Below are 18,090 nucleotides of genomic sequence, written 5' to 3'. Positions count from 1 at the left end.
GAGAGACAGAAAAAAGAACAAAAAAAGAAAAATCATTAACAATTTACTGCAGAATGTTTTTTTCCAGAACATATTACAAGTGGTGTTTGTAGTTCAATTTTTCGGATTTGCCACTTCTTTTCTCGAATGTTCCAGCTTTTGAATAAGTATCAACCCATAGGTCTTCTTGTGGTCACATAGATGTCAGAGAGCATGTAGAATATGTTTTCATCATCATTGGTCCATAACTGTTCTTTGGTTGAGTAGTGTTTGAGCGTTCTTCCTCTTAGCGTTTCATAGTGCACTAGAGCAAGATGCAAGGCAGGTCCGTTGTCTGGCCACACGCACTATTTGCTGGGATTGAGAGATTTTCAAGCAGTCAAGAGCAGAATGGCACAACTTCTGGCCAAGGAAAACAGTTTCCTATTCCTACGGTTGGTCAGGATAGACCAGTAAGCCTGCACATCGTGGGAAACATCAGAGTCCAGACTGGCCATCTGGGTGGAACTATTCCTTCTTTGGGAATGAGATTTAGACTTGGTATAGCAGTTGTTAGTTTAAGTCTAAGGCATTGAGTTGCCTTTTCCCAGGCAAATACGAAGTGGATTTCAGGTAAATGGACAAATGTTCCTTCGAGTCTTTATCCACCAGGCCTTTCTCATCTGATATTTGTCTTTTCAGCCGCATCTGATTGGCGACATTTGGCATCTATTTGATATGGAGTTGCAATCAATGTTGTAATGTAGAGCTATTGTAGGGAAACATGTTGGTAGCATCCGTAAGAATTTCAAAAATGATCTTTCATCAGGACCTATTTTTGATGCATTTTTATCCGGCCCCAGAGTTCAGCCCAATATGTGATTTGGCTTGCTGCCTTGGCATACAACACTGGTTCAATCAGTTTTGAGAATGAATTACCGTGTGAGTAGACAAGCATGACAATAGCATTTAGTGAGGAATTTAATTACTCCACTGCAATTTGGATATGGGAGGTCCAATTTGCAGTAGTGGGTATCATTAAACCAAAATATGTAAAGGTGCTGGGGTTTCTGAGATGAACATTTGATGGAGACATTTTTACTTGCCTCTGCTTTTTACTGAAGACCCTTGTCTCGGTTTTCTATTTCTTGGTCTCTAGGACATTTTACAGGCAATATTTGTCCTTGGTGTAAGTTGGGCCTGCAACCCTTTCGGTCTACAAGAAATGACTGAATGAAAAGGGAGTTGTAAATAAAGGCTATTTTTTGCGCAAGAAAAACAGGCATCAACAATAGTCAGCTATTACATCATCACAGTGTACTTTCCAAATGAACATCTATTTAGATTCTGCAACCATGAGCTGCCCCTACACTTCAAGTGAAGTTATATGGCCAGGGAAGGCTCGGTCATTGAGGACCTGAGCTTGGGCGTTACTGGTGTTGGCTGGGAGTGGGACAAGGGCAGCGATAGGTGTGTCTCTCACTGAGGCAGAACATTACAAGAGGAAGTGATGTCCCCCTACAGAGCCCCACATTTAAGTGATGGACTGTGAAACACTATTAAGCAAGTTGTATAAAATATAAAGCACTGTTAAACAATGACAAAATGGAGAGGCTGATGGTTATTAATGTAAATTATTAGGTTAGCAGTGCAAACAATATTTCCCTAACAAAAGTAGCACTTAAAATATTGGGCTCAGTAAATGTATTGATGTCACTCACTTACTGCAAACATGTAACGCAAGTGGATACGATGGTATAGATGCTCAAAGTCAGGAGCTGTGAGAGTACTAGACTCTCCATACCCAATCCTTGACTACGAAGCTGACCAGACCCTTATTCCACTTCGCTTTCTATGGAGTAGGAATAGAGGAAACTGTGTGAATGCATAAAGAAGAGTGTTGTCCAAGAAAAGGCAAAGCATGTCTTGCAGAGCCTTTTGAAGAGGAAATTGCAGGGAACAAAAGTTGGGACACTGAGTGTTTTACAGTAAGGGCATGCACCACTAGATGAAAACAGCATTAGGCCACCTCCAGGTAAAGAAGAGACTACTGGTGGGCAACAAGAAATTTCCACCTGAGTTTGTCCACTATTACATTTAGGGAACCCACAGATGGCTTGCCGACAGCAAAATCATATTCCCCTACAGCCATTGTTACATTCTCTGAGCCCCTAGAAAGAGAATGTGTGAATTCATGTAGTCCTGCTTATTGAAGAACTACATTTGGATCATGCTGAGAGTAAGAATTTAATCCACCTTGTTTCTTGACCAACAGAAGAAATTCTTTCAGGGCAATAAAAATCACATTCAGCTGCAGTTAGTTTATGGGCCAGGCTCTACTATGATGAAGACCAAAGGCCTCGAATCGGTAACTTGGCTCCCCATCCTAACGACATAGCATCAGTGAGCTGCAATCGCAGGAGGGCGGCAGAATGCCCAGTGAAAGTCAAACTGCTGTCTGACATCCACCACCTTAGATCCACAGAAACTGGGATGCAGATATTGTCTGCCAGACAGTGCAGTGCAGTGCAGAGCCAATTAAAAACACAAGTTTTACTGGAGGGCCCTCATGCCCTATCGATTGAATGGGACCAGTATCAGTATCAAAAACTGGCGATCCTTGAAAACCTTTTGACTGAAACATCAAGATCATAGCCTGAATGTCCTGGATTTGCTGGGGGGAGGAGGGATTGAATAGCAGTGACATTGTGTTCTGAAGGTGGTAAAACATTAGCTGTGACAAATGCGCCTTCAGTAGTCAGCCGTTAAAGGCAGGAATACATGTATCCCCCCACCCTGAAATGATGGGCTGAGACCACTAACACGACCTTATCGCATTGCCTTTGGACAATGGGTGTGGATACCTGGCGGCGAAGCGTGGGCATTTGGCGTTTGTGGGTGGCGAAGAGGTCTATCAGTGAATGCCCCCACATTTGAAAGTACGGGTGTAGAACTTGTGGATGGAGTTCCCACCCGTGGATCTGTTGTGCCGCCTCTCTGGTAACCCCTAGTGAAGGTGGATTGGGTAGGGGCTTTATAGAAGTGGAGGCGCTGTCGGAGGAAGAGCGGCGAAAGGAGCGCCTGGGAGGGTGCGACTGTAAGGCTTCCATAGATTTCGCCGTATCGGTGTCCTTTTTCATTTCTTCAAGGGCAACATCGACGTTCGGGCCAAACAGATGTTCCTGGTCAAAGGGATGGTAGAGGATGGAAGCCTGCACCTCGGGTTTGAAAATTGAAATTCGTAGCCAGGCATGCCTGCGCAGGAGGACGCTGGTGTTAATTGCCCTAGAGGCAGTGTCAGCTACATCTAGGGCGCAACGAATGGAGGTGTTGGTGATGATTTTACCCTCCTGGATTAGCTCGTTGGCTCTATTCTTGTATTTGTCAGGGAGGTGTTGCATTATGGCTTCCAGTTCATCATAATGTGCCCTGTCATATCTTGCTAAAAGCGCTTGGGTGTTTGCAATGCGCCAAATGTTGGCAGCCTGGGATGCAGTTCGCTTGCCAGAGGCGTCCAGGAGTTTGGACTCCTTATCGGGTGGTGGAGCCTCACCTGATGCCTGGGAGTTTGCACGCTTCCTTGCAGTGGAGACTACTAGGGAGTCTAGTGGTGCGGGGCCTCTGATGTAGGTGGAGTCTGTAGGGGCGGCCCTATACTTTTTCTCGATGCGAGGGTTGATGACCCTGGCCCTGACCGGGTCTTTAAAGACCTCCGGTGCGTGCTTGATAACCCCTTTAAGCATGGGCAGAATGGAAGTGGCCCTCTATGTAGTGTCAAAAGTATCTAGGAGGAGTCCTACTCCACGGGGTCTGTATGGAGATCAACTCTGTGGTAGTGTGCAGCCCTATGGAGCAGTTGGTTAAACCCCATTGTGTCTTCATGGGGGGGGGGGGGGGGGGGGGGGGGAACGGTCTTGAAGGGTAAAGGTCGTCCTGCGGGACGTTAGGGACGTCTGGGATGCTGTAGTCATCCCATGGGTCTGGGGAGCCTGTAGGAGTGGGGTCCCTAGTGGGCTGGTCACGGGGCCCTTCACCTGTGTCATCGTAGACTTCGTCATCATCATCCTCATCAGGAGAGGGTGTGGGGGAATCCTGAGGTGGGGGAGGCGGAGGAGAAGGAGGAGGTGGAGGAGAAGGAGGTAGAGGAGGGGGTGAAGGTAGTCTCAAAGGGGAGGTAGCAAAGTCTCTTCTCTTTGGAGGTGGAGCTGGGGCAGGCTTGTCCAGCGGTCTTTTTGATGCTGAGCATCAAATGTCCAGTTTTAGGTCTTTGACAAGTGTTTTTTGTAGTGGATCGGGCCGAAATAGTTCATCTGTGGGGGGGCCGATCCTTCGGCACCGAAGTCGTAGGTTTTTTAGTCTTCGAGTCGGCATCGGTTCGTTGTTTTGAACCATGTGGCTTAGAAATGTCTGGTTGTTTCCTCGGTTCCGAGATGACTTTCGGCTTCGAGGTGTGGGTGTCGAGGGCCTTTGATTTTTTGCTCGGCTCCGGGGATGGTGTCGGTACCGAGGAGCTAGTGCCAGTCTTCGGCGCCGAGTGCTTCGGTGTGGAGCTCGGCGCGAAGGAGGAGGAGGAGGCCATCTTCTTTTTGGGTGCTGGTGCCGAGGCGTGTTTCTCGGCACCAACGGCAGGCTGGCTCGAGCCCGAGCCGCCGGAAGGCTTAATGGGCTTCTTAACCGGGCCCGAAAGCGAGGTATGTGAAGCAGTGTCTTTGGTCGTGCCTAGGCCCGAGGGCGAAGGCTTGACCGAAGCCTTTTTCGATGCCGTCGAGGGTGGGGGTCGATGTTAGTACTAACGCCGCTCTGTGCCGCAGTGATGTCCTCGACATCTGAGTCGTCTGCTTCGGAGGCGCTGACGAGGCCCTCTTCGGTGTGCTGCTCTTCCGGAACATTAACGCCTTCTCCGAAGATGTCATCGGGAATCGCAGTCGACGAGTGTGCCATTGTTCTCCTCGCCCGTTGGTCCCAAATGGTCTTCTTCGACCAGAAGAATTTGCAAGCCGGACAGTCTCTTGCCTCGTGTTCTGGGGAAAGACAGAGGTTGCACACCTCATGGAGATCGGTGTGGGGAAATTTTTACCCACATCGAGGACCCTTCTTAAATGGAGTCCTTTCCATCAGCCAGGACCGGAGCTCAGGTAGGCCCGAAGGCCTTCGCCGACGACCGGAATCGAAGACTTTGAACGATGAGAGTCGCGTCGAGTGTGGAGATTGTGATCGAAACAATACAGCGGAAAGGGAAGGATTGCGCGCTGATCAGAAGAACTGAAAACGGTTCGGAACCGGAGCGCGAAGAACACATCCGATTCCGATGGCGGAAAAAAACAATCTGAGGATGGAGCCGAAGCCCATGCACAATATGATCCAAAGGAGGAGTCATACCTTGTGACTTCCAAAGACTTTCCAAGAGGAAAAACAACTGCAAACATCCGGGCCCAACACCAGATGGCGATCTATGCACAGTTTGTAATCTGCAGCTTATATGCCTCGAACACATAAATTCTGGTAAATATCTTGTATGGTAATTACATACATGCATCAACGGTTCTTCAAAGATCTTGGGATGTTTACACAGAAACAGAAAAAAAACGAGCCAAGAACCAGCCTGCTGTTTCTCAAGGTAAGATGCAGACAACAGGTCAGCTGCTACAAAGTACTTTTCACTCAATGTGTATAGCTCGAACCTGCAAGGTAGCAAAAAGGGCTATCTAAGCCAAATGAGGGAGGGAAGAGGAAAAAACAGCTAAAAATGAAATAGGACTGGGTGCAGTATTCCTATACGAAAAGAACTGCTGAGTTATAGATGGGCTAGTTCTCGCCAAACAGCACTTGCAAAGAGAAACGGGTGTGACCATGAGCTAGATAGACGTAGGAGACACAAGCCGCAAAACAATTTGCTTTTACAGATTTTGAGTGGTAGTTTCCAGTATCATAACTAGGTGTAAGGGTACCCTCTAGTTTGGTAAGAATAAGTTCTTGCAATGCAAAGTAAAAGTCTGTAGCACTAAGAAACTTTCAAAGTCTCTATGTGGTTACCCATGTGTGTATACAAAGCAAAACGCTGCCATAATGTGAAAGAAAGTAATCCAAAAGAAAGACAAATGTAGGTTACCTGTAATTGCCATTGCCTGGGACTCTTGCTCTGTCAGAATGGAGTATCCCAAGTACCCCAGATACTCCAGGCACCGTTGTACATCTAGATAAGTGGTTAACCTAAATAAGAATTAAATCACATTTCAAAATTCAACTCAAAATAATCAATTTCAAGTGTATGGTGGCCTTCACATGCTTGATGCAACTGTCATCTCTTAGTACTGTATTGGTTTTATATGAAATTAACAACACATAATATTGAAATATTTCAACGAAATGCAAGTAATGTCACCATTAACACAACTGCAAAAACCTCTGCAAGAGGCCATTACCAAACTAAGGTCACCTAAAACCTTACAAATAATGTAAGAAGTGACTCACTGTTAAAACATCTTTGAATATTGCAGAATAACTGATTTTGTAAAAATAACAAAAGTAGACTTGCAAGACTGTGGACAATATACAAGGTCTTAGTAAGCCCTGGGATCAGACTGACAATATCAGTCAGGAAGAAATAATTCCAGACCTCGAAAATAGAGAGTTGCAATTCGTACTTTGAAAATGGGAGAAAGTTGGAAACTATGCAGAATCTTGTGGCTTAAAATGAGGATGGGTAAAGAACAAAATGGGACATGCGGACCAGATGAAATGTCCAACTATAGATCACAGTGTAATGCAATGTTCCACAATTTTAAAACGTTCATCGACATTCTGGCAAATTTACAGTTTGTACAAATATGTCTTCTAGAATTAGCATGATCTTACTGAAGAAGCTGGAGTAAATCGAAAAAACCCTGAACCACAGACCTGCTGTAAATCTACATTTCCAGGAAAATACATTAAAATGAAAGCATTGCAACAGCTATCCGATTACAGACATCAAAAACTATCAAGCTAAATCACACGCTGTTTTACAACCACATCATGGAATGGACATTTCAACCTAGGATGACCAAGTCACAATGGATGGAAATGGAGCTTTAGTTCATCCTGTTTCATCGCCTCTCTAAAATGGGCACCCCAACCATGACAAGGCCCTTGGTTTAGTCTCACCGCATCTTTGAGATCTCAATCACATTATCTATGTGTCTCAACATTGTTTCTATCACTGACCTGTTACATCTGAGGTCCATCAGGCTATCGGCATTGAGCATTTTCATGTTAAAAATCAATATGAATCCCCTCTTTTCCTGATCAAGTCCTATGGCCTTACCTTCTAAAACTATGCAGACTGCCACTGATCATACTTCACTTGAAAAGTATGCCAACCATAATGCATCCACCACAGTATCATGCCTCTTCTGAGTCAATGAGTGGATGACCCCGAAATAAGTTAGACAGAAATCCTTTCTTGTAGAATGGGATCCCTGATGACATTACTGGCAAGTGGAACTGGTCCCCCAGTCTGCACCATAAGAATACACAAAAAATCTCGGAGCAATCTGAGACACTGAAATGAGGGTGGGGGCCACAGGGTACTTCAGTTGTGAAACACTCCTTTTGTAGCCAAAGACTCTTCGAAAAGAAATTCCAAAGTCAAGTACTCACTCGAAGGGTTCAAGCACTCATTGCTCTTGTGCTTTAATACATGGAAAGCAGCTTTACAAAATGAATGTATTTGAGAGCCCATGATGTTGGCACTAGAAGCACTCCATGACCTACCAGCGGTCACACAAAACCTCAGGTCGAAGCCTTGTAGGTAGCACATCACACCTTCAATAGAATAGAATAAATATTCCCACAATGCTGGGGTTCTGGGACTCCCTGTTTCTTCAAATAATAAACTGTTTGTGGGACTGATGAGCCATAATCAGCAGTGACAGAAGTGAGATGAAGTGTAAAATAGCACCTCTCCAAGAGCAGCTATGAACAAACTTGGGTTGCAGAAGGGGGATAAAAGATGCATTATGGGTTGTGAAAAATCAAACTATGCTTACAATGTCAATTCACCTAGAACCATTTATGTGAAAGAGCGATGGTATGCTCACATGACTATACATGTTGTTTCCCTCTGCCTTGTCTCTTAGAGTGTTGTGTGATCCGGAATGTTAGCTCTGTTCTTCCGAATTGTACATCTTTTGATATTCCTATTGCCTCTTCTGCTTTCCCTGGTTCGCAATGGCTGTGGCTTTTAATGGGAATCTACTTTTAAAGGTCTTAACATTTACCATAGATGCTTCAAGCGGTTCCCTCATGATCCATCCATCTGTAATGTAATTTCCGGTCTTCCCTGGACGGGTTCCCCCCTAAATACATGTTGAAATACTCCAATTTAACAGTACTAGGGGTCCCTTAATACTCATGAGAACTCTCTCCCAGATACATGGCCAACTCCTTTTGGAAAACATGTAATCTTGAGATTTTCAGCAGTTTGTTACCCAGCCCACTCACATAGCAGTCCACATCTAAGATATCTTCTCCTCTAACTGCCAGGTCTCGATGGCACACATTAAACCCTTGGTCTGACCATTCCCTTATCTACTTTAATTGGTTAGTGGATCATGGCCCCCCTGGACGCAGAACTTGTTTCTCTTTACCTCGTTGAAAATGGGCCATCATTTTCTCTGCGGCGTTTAGCTCCTCTTGTGCGAACATTCTCTTCACATGAGCAGGGCATTGAGGCTGATGTCCGATCGGTCAATGCCTGGCTTAACCGGTCAGTTGACTGCATCACACCCATCAAACCGAGAGAAGCAACCTCCTTAGCAAAACGACAGGCTGCTCCTTGGTTCAACAAGGAGCTCAAGAAGCCCCAAGAGCATTGTAAGAACTAGAATGAAGCTGGAGGGATCATTACTTCCCAAAGGATAAATCAATCTACAAAAAGCCTTTAAATACATATCACCTTGCAATAAAGAAAGTACAATCTGACTTTTTCCCAGCTCAGATCGATACTTCACACAATAAAACTGGTGAGGTTTTCAAAAATTGTTTAAAAATGTACTCATCCCGACGCCCTACTACAGCCATTAACACCCTCTCTCAAGCTCTGCACCAAACTTTCGAATTTCTTCAACACTAAAATCAAATCTATCATTGACTGCCTACATCAAACGAACCACGACACTCTGAGTGTTATTGGCCCTAAGACACTGCAGGGGGCTGTACCTTCCTCCCATGCTCTACAGGAATCCACCCCTGGTTCGCTGGAGCAGTCTACTCACGCTCTCAGAGCTTGTAAATCAGGGTTCCTTGATGACCCTTGACCCCCTCATATTCTTGTTTTCCAACAGTGAAGCAATAAAGCCCCATTAAATCAGCTATTAAATCTTAACACAGAGCCTTCTACCGCACTAGTTCTTCAGTATCTGTCCAACAGATGTATTCCCTACTAACCTTCCAGGTAATTCCAGGCCTCTAACTCCCTGGTTTTGGTGAAGAGGAAATGCTTGAGGTATATGACCTCCCGTTTCCCTGGTCGACTAGTTTCAAGCCCTACCCCAAGGCTTTTCTTCAGGGCTTTAACCTCTTCCCTGCTCGTCATGAGCACAGCTCCACTGTGACTCATGACGAGCTGAGCTCGTCACGAGCACTCAACGGGTTAAGGAGAAAACAATGCTCCCACTCCTAAAGTTTTATTAGCTTATAAATAACAATAATAAACAAAAAGTGCAGAAAATAATAGTTATACAGCACCTAATTGGTCTGTTTAAATCGCAATAATCCTACAGAGGTTTGGAGAGAAAAAAGAAAAGGGTTAAAAACATGCACGACCTGGAGGGTCTACCTCCATGTAAAAATAGTTAGTGAATACGTGGATAATGTGGTAAAAATGATCCAAATATGTGAGCACACTGTGTAGCGTATTTGGATCATTTTTACCACATTATTAATTTTAATTTCTGCACTGTTTATTATTGTGAATTATAAGCTAATAGAACTTTAGTAGTGGGAGCATTTTTTTTCCTTAAAGGTCCTGAAGAAAAGCCATGAAGTCGGCTTGAAACTAGTCGACCAGGGAAACAGGAGGTCATATACCTCAAGCATTTCCTAACTGTACCCAGATTTTAATAGATCAGCTAGGGGAGTAAATAAAGGTATTGTTTCCTACTAGTTTGATATTTGTAACCCTTTTTTCATATAGATAACCCACTTCATATTTTCCAACCCACATAGGTGTATAGGAACATCCTTTTTAACAAAGTGCTCCCGCGTCTTCGTAGGTAGTAGCACGCCCTGTCCGTATAGGGTAGGGATGAACCCTATGATGAAGCATGACACCAAGGGGCAACCCTGGTGGTTGAGGGTTAATTAAAAAAAAAAACATTATTTTTCCAGTCCTACCTAGAGGTCACATTTTTCCTTCTCTAGTAGGAGGGACTCCTACTTGGTTAATTCGAATGAATGAATAGCCAATGGGAGATAGACTTAATATGACCTCTCAATATCCTGAGTTCTAGGGTTCTCTTAAGGTCCCATTTGGAGTATTGCATTTAGATGATGACAATACAGGATGCCATGCAACTCAAAAGCCAAATCTATCAAAACTCTGACTGTCACAAGTTTTAGATATATTATGTGTTTTGAAGATAGTCTGTCCTTCCAAGCAAATATTAGTACAACCGATAACAGTTTGTGTACTAGTTTGTACGTCATAAATAAATTTTGAAGATGGTGCATGGAGCAGACTTCATTGAGGAAGGAACAACTTCTCATTGGTAGTGGTGTTTATTGACTTTGAAACAGAGAAACAGCCTATGCCTGATGATAAATGGATACATATGTATGCTCCATGGAAGGATATGCGTGTGCCTCATAGAACAAGGCTAACCCGCTAGGCTAAGTACACTTCGGATTCACTGTATATCCGGAAAACAGTAGGTTCATTAGGAACCTATTATAGCCAACAGGTTGGTGAGAATCACACTGACCCCAAAGCTCAAACATGTATTTCCCTAAAGCCATTTAGTCACACACTAAGCACATTAAAAATCATATATGTACTAAATGCAGTATTACTATAATTTAAAGAATACTCCAAAAAGTGTATTAAGTACTTTCTGGACAGAACTGTCACATGATGTTACCCTGAAGTATTGCTTACTCAAAATATCTGTAAGCGTTATTGGAGGTTTCAACTTCATCAAACAGGAATCAAAATATAACATTTACTCTGAAACCTTTGTTGAAGAAAATTGTTAGGGGAAAAAGTTTTGATTAGGACTAGGATTATTCTTTAAAGAACAACGGACTGCACTTTTTAGGTGCCAGTTTGTTAAATTCAGCCAATTACAGTTTTATCCGACGGCAAAGCTTGAGCCATAACTAAGTAAGCTTTCTAACTAAAACAAATCCGTGCCAGAGGGTCCCAGGGCCAACATAGGGACTGGTCCACAATTTTAACAATTGAGGTCTTGAACCACTGGTATCTATTAGGACTCCATACTATGGAGCTCCCAAATGAGAACAAAATATATTTTCTTTAGGGCAGCGAGGCAAAGCTGTCCGTATTACTCAGGGAAGGTGCTGTGGGCTAGAGACTCAGACCTCAACCCATGTATATGGAGGTTGGTTAGCCAGATGACTTGGCCCTGAAAGACCTCTTCATTTACCTGGGGTCAAAACATCAACACCCCCCCCCCCCAAATCCACCGGTTCTCAGATTAATTGATATTAGTAGCAACTGTGTATTTACTTTCAGCATACTAATATGTACACCTGAAAAGTATGTACAGAACCAGTGGCATTGTACAGTGTATATTGTTACATGTGATATAAATGTTTGTTCACTTATTTGAGCACTGCGTCGCCTGCACTCTGTTCACCGATCCACTGAACACTGCATATGAATTGTGAATACATATTATTGACAGTAAACTTTATCAGTCCCTTGTTTTCTTCTTTATTTTCAGGTAATAAGATATTGCTGTGATAGAATAATAGGACATAGGATGGTGAATTCCCCAAAATCTTCCAGGGGTGTCCCACAGGGCATTGTGTATATATGAGATATTGACCCTGGTCCCCGTGGACATTCAGGGCTGGCTTGGTGCAGTATTACAGTCCCTGGTTGCCAGCTAGAGTCAAATGTCCTTGAGACCTTTTTGTCCAGATTGAGTCAGGTGTCTGATCCTTCTGTTCAGCAGATGTCAGGAAACCTGAGTCCATTTCTTCTGGTCAGGAGTCTTCTTTCTTCCCGCAGAGCCTTATTCTTTGAGTGTAATTTTCCCCAGGTGTTGGAATATTCCACAGGGGTTTAAAGGTGGAGAGTTCCACTTCATGTTTCTTGTGCAACCACACCATTGTGTCCTTCACTTAGCTCTGAGAACAGAGATAAAGGAGGCAGTGGGTGAACATGTGACCCTGCTCAGGGTTGTCACAGGCCCCTCAACACTTCGCAATATCAGCTCATCTGAAGAACCCTATTGCAACACCGCTTGTGACTTTCATGCTGGCGGACCATACTGATCTGAATGGTAACACAAAATAATGAACTTGAAAAGTTACATAATTCTTAATTTTAATACGAGAAGTCCATTCAAGAAAAATGTATACTCACGTCCATTGTGAAAGAAACCCCTGGTAAGTGATCCAGCCTCTCTCATTTGTACAGACTGTATTGTTGACGTCTGGTCCCCAAGGCATATAAGGAAAAACTTTAAATAGATCTTTGAGTTCATCAGGGGACAGCGCACAATCTCTATCCTAAAATATGAAATAAAGCATAAGGTCAAGCTGGTTACGTTTGTACTAATGTCATATCCCTACATTCATGTACAGTCTTTGACATTAGTGCTTGTAAAGCTTGTACACTAACAAAAGACAAAGCTTACAAACACAAAAAAGCTGATCACAGAGTACATTATTTACGCAGGAGCTTGAAAGCCTAAATGGAATGTCTGATACACATGGGAGATCAGGTGAATCGCCCATGCACTTCATAAGCATTGCTCTCGGCTAAAACAATTATTTTTGCACTTTAATTCTGAAGCGTCAGCAAGTTGCTTATTTTAAAAGTCTCATTGATTATGCATGTATGCCAATTTTCGATAAACCGTTTTGCTATCAAGAATATAATCTTTTGCTTTCACTTTAAAAGCTACTTACAGAACCCTTTTGTACAGAACCCCCTATAATAGGTTGTTGTCAATATGTATATCAAATAGCATTCAACATATTTTAAAATGCACTAATCATTCAAAGAAAGACCACAGTCAGGTAAGAGACAGATTGAAGAAATTAGGGTTGACCAAATCATGAATCTACTGGCATTCAGACAGGTTTCCTGAACTCCCAACTAGAGATTTATGACTTCAGGTTGTGCAAATCTGTCAGGCCCTGATGACATCATGGTAGATGGTCCCAAAGGAAAGCCACTTCGACTATCCAGACCAGACATCACACGCTGCAGTAGAGTCATTTAGGGCTTCTACAAAATGAATCCAAATCTTCTTCATTTTACCCATCAAACTCTTCTGAAAAGTCTAATCTATACAAATTCTTCACCTTTTGAAATATCCCTGAGCAGAGGAGCGGTAGAAAAGGCTTAGCTGAGTTACTTGCCTTAAATTCCAGCTCCCCTTTTCTCCAATTCATTCCACTTTTGTTGGTTTTACGTGATACCATTGTTTTCAATCAACTTTATTCCATAGCATCAGTTGTACTGGATGTGTTTTGCACTAGTTTCGCTGTGGCAAACCTTCTCCTGGTCCAACCTACACAAACGCTGTGCCAAGTGGTTCTGTAAAAGGTTCTTAGCACACATGCATTTCAGGGGATTCCATGGAAGCTTCTGAAGAAATGAGGCAATCAATCCAAACTCAACTACTGCGCCACCCTCCGCATCCTGGCGATAAATGTAATGAAGGCCATGGACTGGTCAACACACAACAAGAACTGAAATATAGCTCTATGTCCATAGGCCCATGTAATTCACATGTCACATGGAAGCAATTCTAGGGTCAGTTATAAGGTTTTTTTTAAATGAATTTGTTGATCTCCCCTCACATTTGGTAATGCTATTTTGAGTTTAAAAAAAGGGGAAAAAACAACTGCTGAAGGGCCTACCTGATCGTGTTTGTCGAAAATACTTTGTAGAAATAGATAAGCATGGTGATTAAGTTCAGTTGTGCAGTCGGGTGGAATTTTCAAACTACTAAGAAAACAGAACAGCAACAGGTAAAAGACACTCCAATTCACACTTTAATAATCTCATAAGCATTTCAACCAAATGAATGATTAAGTTATATTTTTCAACTTCCGCAATAACCTCCAGTTTCATTTTACAGCAAGAGGATAGTAGTACAATATTAACATAATATCACATTACAAAACATGCTACTGAGAAAGGCAGATTCCACGTCTCAAAATATGGGAAGGGGTAGTACACAAATACACAATGTGTTATTCTATGTGAGAAATTCTACGTTCTCTAGCTCTCCTGGTGCTTGTCTTATGATTTGTAAACCGATTTCCACCTTATATTTCCAAGGGTTCGACTACTGTATTTTAAAAAACAACTGTACCTGTCCTTCTACTTACAATGAAACGTTTGATAACACCTACAGCCTTTTTTTGCTAAAAGTAAACTTTGGGAAAATAAAACAATTACACCGACAAAATCAAATGTTAAAGTGTAGAATATCAATAGGTAGAATGAGGCATACATTCAAGGAGTACTGTTTTTTTAGTGGTGTATATCTGAATGATTAACCAAGACGATTCAAACCAGCATTTGCAATGCAATCGGTCTCCCATTTACGCGAGTTTGAGCTATTGACATTGCAATAACAATGTCTTTTATTTTTGACTTTGTTTTTAAAACCTAAATAAAAGGCATTGTCATTTACAATGGCAATAGCTTAAACTCCCGTAAATGCGAGACCTATTGCATTGCAAATGCTTGTTTTGGTAGGCACGGAGAGATTAAGTGATTTGCCCACAATCACAGGATGATGCGCCGACGCAGAGACTCAAACCGGAATCCACAACTCTTAAGTCAGTGACATCTTACTGAACACGGAAGTCATCGGGGTGAAACGAGATTGAAACAGTCAGCTGGGAGAAGAGACCCACAAAGAAATTCGAAAAGTATTGCCAACTTCGGTTCCCACATTTTTACTCCCAGTAATCGGGTCAATAGAATAATTCAGCAGCGGATGGACAAATTATTAGGCATCACGTGCCAAATATGCTGTGTTAATATGTCAACATTTTCAAACAATATTTTATATTTTTCATCCTAAATTGTCACCTTTTTAAAAGCCAGATTATAGCAACCCATCACTTAAAAATGACGGGTTAAAATTTGCGAAGTGCTGGGTGATGACCCCCCCACCCCCCAGTTGCAGAAATGTGAACAACTTTTGCATCACTTGACCATGAAACCTTTTTGTTAATTTCTGTAGGCAATAGGGATTCATATGTATATGGAAACCGCTGCCATCTTAGTTTCTCCCAGAGGCTATATATAGTATTAGTGGTCCAATGGTGTATGGGATTGCCGGAGGCCCTGGGGTGTGCATGTTCATTGCCGTTAGATCCAAGGCTGTTATAGGTTATGATTTATTACGTTTTTGTAAAAATAAAAATGTACTGCACTGATTATTGGGTGATGTTTCCTCACGGGTGCCAGATTCTTCACAATGTGTTGCTGTTATGCCATCTATTGTGCTTCACTTGTTTGTAATAAAGAGGATTTTCCCACCAATCACTGTGTTCTGCCAGTGCCTCGTTTGGATTAGGCCTGGGCGGTAAATTCCGTTCCGCTGGCGGTATTTGCGGCATTTGGGTAATTTCGCGTTCCGCTGAATTTTTTGCTTGTTCGCGCTTTCAAAATGCGTGTTCGCAAGATATTTTTCCCCGAGCACGCAAACAGAGTTCGCGAACAGGAAAAATGCATCACGAACGGGCAAAACAAGCAATTCTGAGTGTTCGCGGAACTCTGCGTGCTCGAAGAGATTTTTTACCGTTTTGCGAAGCTTTGCCCACCCCTACTTTGGATGGAGGAGGGGCACAGGCCAAGCTGAGGTTATTCAGGTCCTAAAACACAAAGTACAGCGAACTCACAATCTAGGAATGTGATCATTCTCTCAGATTTTTTTTTTCAGTTGCAGTTTTATATAGCGCCAACTCGACCCGAAAGTATTGGAGCGCTTTACATGAGCACCAGTTACATTAAACAAGGACACATTAATTTTTTTGTACGCAAGGGGAGATGAAGTGTTTTGCCCAGAATCATAAGATGTTGAGCCGAGGCAGAGAATCGAACATGTCTCCCCAGCTCCAAAGTCGGCAGCTCTGGCCGTTACGCAATTAATGGAATTAAGTAATCAACAGCCTGATATCCTCACAAAACTAAAATGTTGTGATCCTCGTGTACACGACACATTATTGTGATAACCATTCACTATATAAAATATATAATTTATGGCCATTGTTTGCACAATTATCTAATGTAAACATCTGGCATGATGAGGCCCACGTTGGACATTCTGCAGTAGGAAGACAGCGCTTAGAAACAGAATTGCAGCACAAGCCCTCTATTGTGGCCTATTCTTCACAAGATATACTCTGCCGAAACGGTCAGTTTCTCTCAGAATTTATAAAATAAATCTGAATTCGATATTATTGTCTGAAGCGGGCATGCGAGATTTAGGGTCATAAAAATGCACTCTGTGACATTGTAACAGCACCATTTAGGCGTTTCTGGTCACACTTCATATCATTCTACCTTCCTTTTAAACCATGCCCCGAACCGCCCACCTCCCACCCCCGTCGCTTAACACTACAGTCAATAACTCTCCCACCCCCCACACACAGTCTCCCAAACCCTGCAGAGCGTGCCCGCCACCCTGCACTAGCCCCATCTCAGTGCCACCTCCTCCCTCTCAATAAGTCCCTACTTTCCACCCCGGGTCACCAGGCCTCGCCCTCCGCTTGGAAAGCTGAAACCTACAGACACCATCTGGAAATGTTTAGACACCCGCCCCACCCCTCGCCCAGTGAAATACCTCCAACTGCAAACAGCGAAGGAACGGGTTTATTATTTTGCTCTAGGTTTTGGTTCCCGGGGACCCGATGACGCACTGTGCTGCCAAGTGGCCGCAAGCTAAAACATCACTCGTGTAGCGCCTTCCACCATTAATGTGACACATTAGCGCTATCTGAAGCCCGGCACCAGTTTTACTTGCCACCCTCAGCCGATCTGGGCATTTTAGCCCACTTCCTGTGGTCGGACTTGTAGTGTCTTTTAAGAGCAACTACAACTACCATAATGCAATCCGCTGTCGGATAAAACGAAAACAGGATTAGCTAAAAGGTGTATTTTATAACGGACTTGACTCGCGCCCTCGCCTTGCCACGGGGACTGCAGACCCTTTGCCCCTCCCTGGGCATAGCAGGGCACGCCCACACCCCTGGCCCTGCCACAGGGCCAGGAGGCCCCTTGTCTCAGTCCACTACAATGTTGCCTGGTCCCCTCACAGACCTGGTAGGGCCCTAAAACCCGCTCCTCACCTTGACAGAAGCCAGCTGGGCCCTCACCCCTCCCAATGGCACGGCTGCGTACTCTCCCGGCCACGGCCCACGGACCAGAAGGCTCCTTGCCCGCACTCACCAAGTGGCCAGCAGGGCCTTTAAGTCACCAATTTAACAGGGGACACTTGCCCCCGACCCTCGCCCTGCCCCGGGGCCGAGAGTGCCCTCTCCGTGTGTGCTACTAAAAAGTAGTCTGTGGTACGGCGTACGTATAACTCTAAATTTTAACCATGGGAGCCATTATATGCGTTTGTTGCTGCAGCTCAGATTACAAAGTGAGCACGAGTGCGCAAAATTAACAGGTAAGTAAAGTAAACCAACAATCAAAGAACGGATCAGCTGTGTAAAATTCAAATAAGGGAAAAGTAAATCAATCCTGAGAAAAATATACCAAGCTGTCGCCATTGCGTGAATGAATGGAAAAAAAACTGCCTTACAGACTAATTGAAGGAGACAGTCTAACGCCGCAAGTAAAAGATCGAGTCCGGCTGGGCCGTCGCAGAAGGAGACAGGGCGGTAACAAAGAATCCTCTTTTACAATCAAGAGCCAGCGTTTAGCATGAA

General features: G+C 43.6%; 1 protein-coding gene across 4 annotated transcripts in view; it reads right to left on the bottom strand.

The window, feature by feature from the left end:
- The window catches only part of RHOT1 (ras homolog family member T1), a 429,863-nt gene that overhangs the window by 182,685 nt on the left and 229,088 nt on the right, over positions 1-18,090 (bottom strand). For 2 of the 4 annotated variants that reach the window (XM_085617215.1, XM_085617213.1), the window contains exons 12-14: positions 14,056-14,140; positions 12,548-12,693; positions 6,068-6,168 (exon numbers count right to left, since the gene is read on the bottom strand). In XM_085617215.1, coding sequence (XP_085473341.1) covers positions 6,068-6,168; positions 12,548-12,693; positions 14,056-14,140 — 332 coding nt within the window. Of the gene's footprint in view, positions 1-6,067; positions 6,169-12,547; positions 12,694-14,055; positions 14,144-18,090 lie in introns of all 4 variants that reach the window. The other 2 variants (XM_085617212.1, XM_085617214.1) reach the window with 1 other exon arrangement.

This window comes from Triturus cristatus, chromosome 7 (genome assembly GCF_964204655.1).
Source record: "Triturus cristatus chromosome 7, aTriCri1.1, whole genome shotgun sequence".
NCBI lineage: Eukaryota > Metazoa > Chordata > Amphibia > Caudata > Salamandridae > Triturus > Triturus cristatus.
Note: the sequence above shows the minus strand (reverse complement) of the source record. Positions and strands in the feature narration are given on the sequence as shown.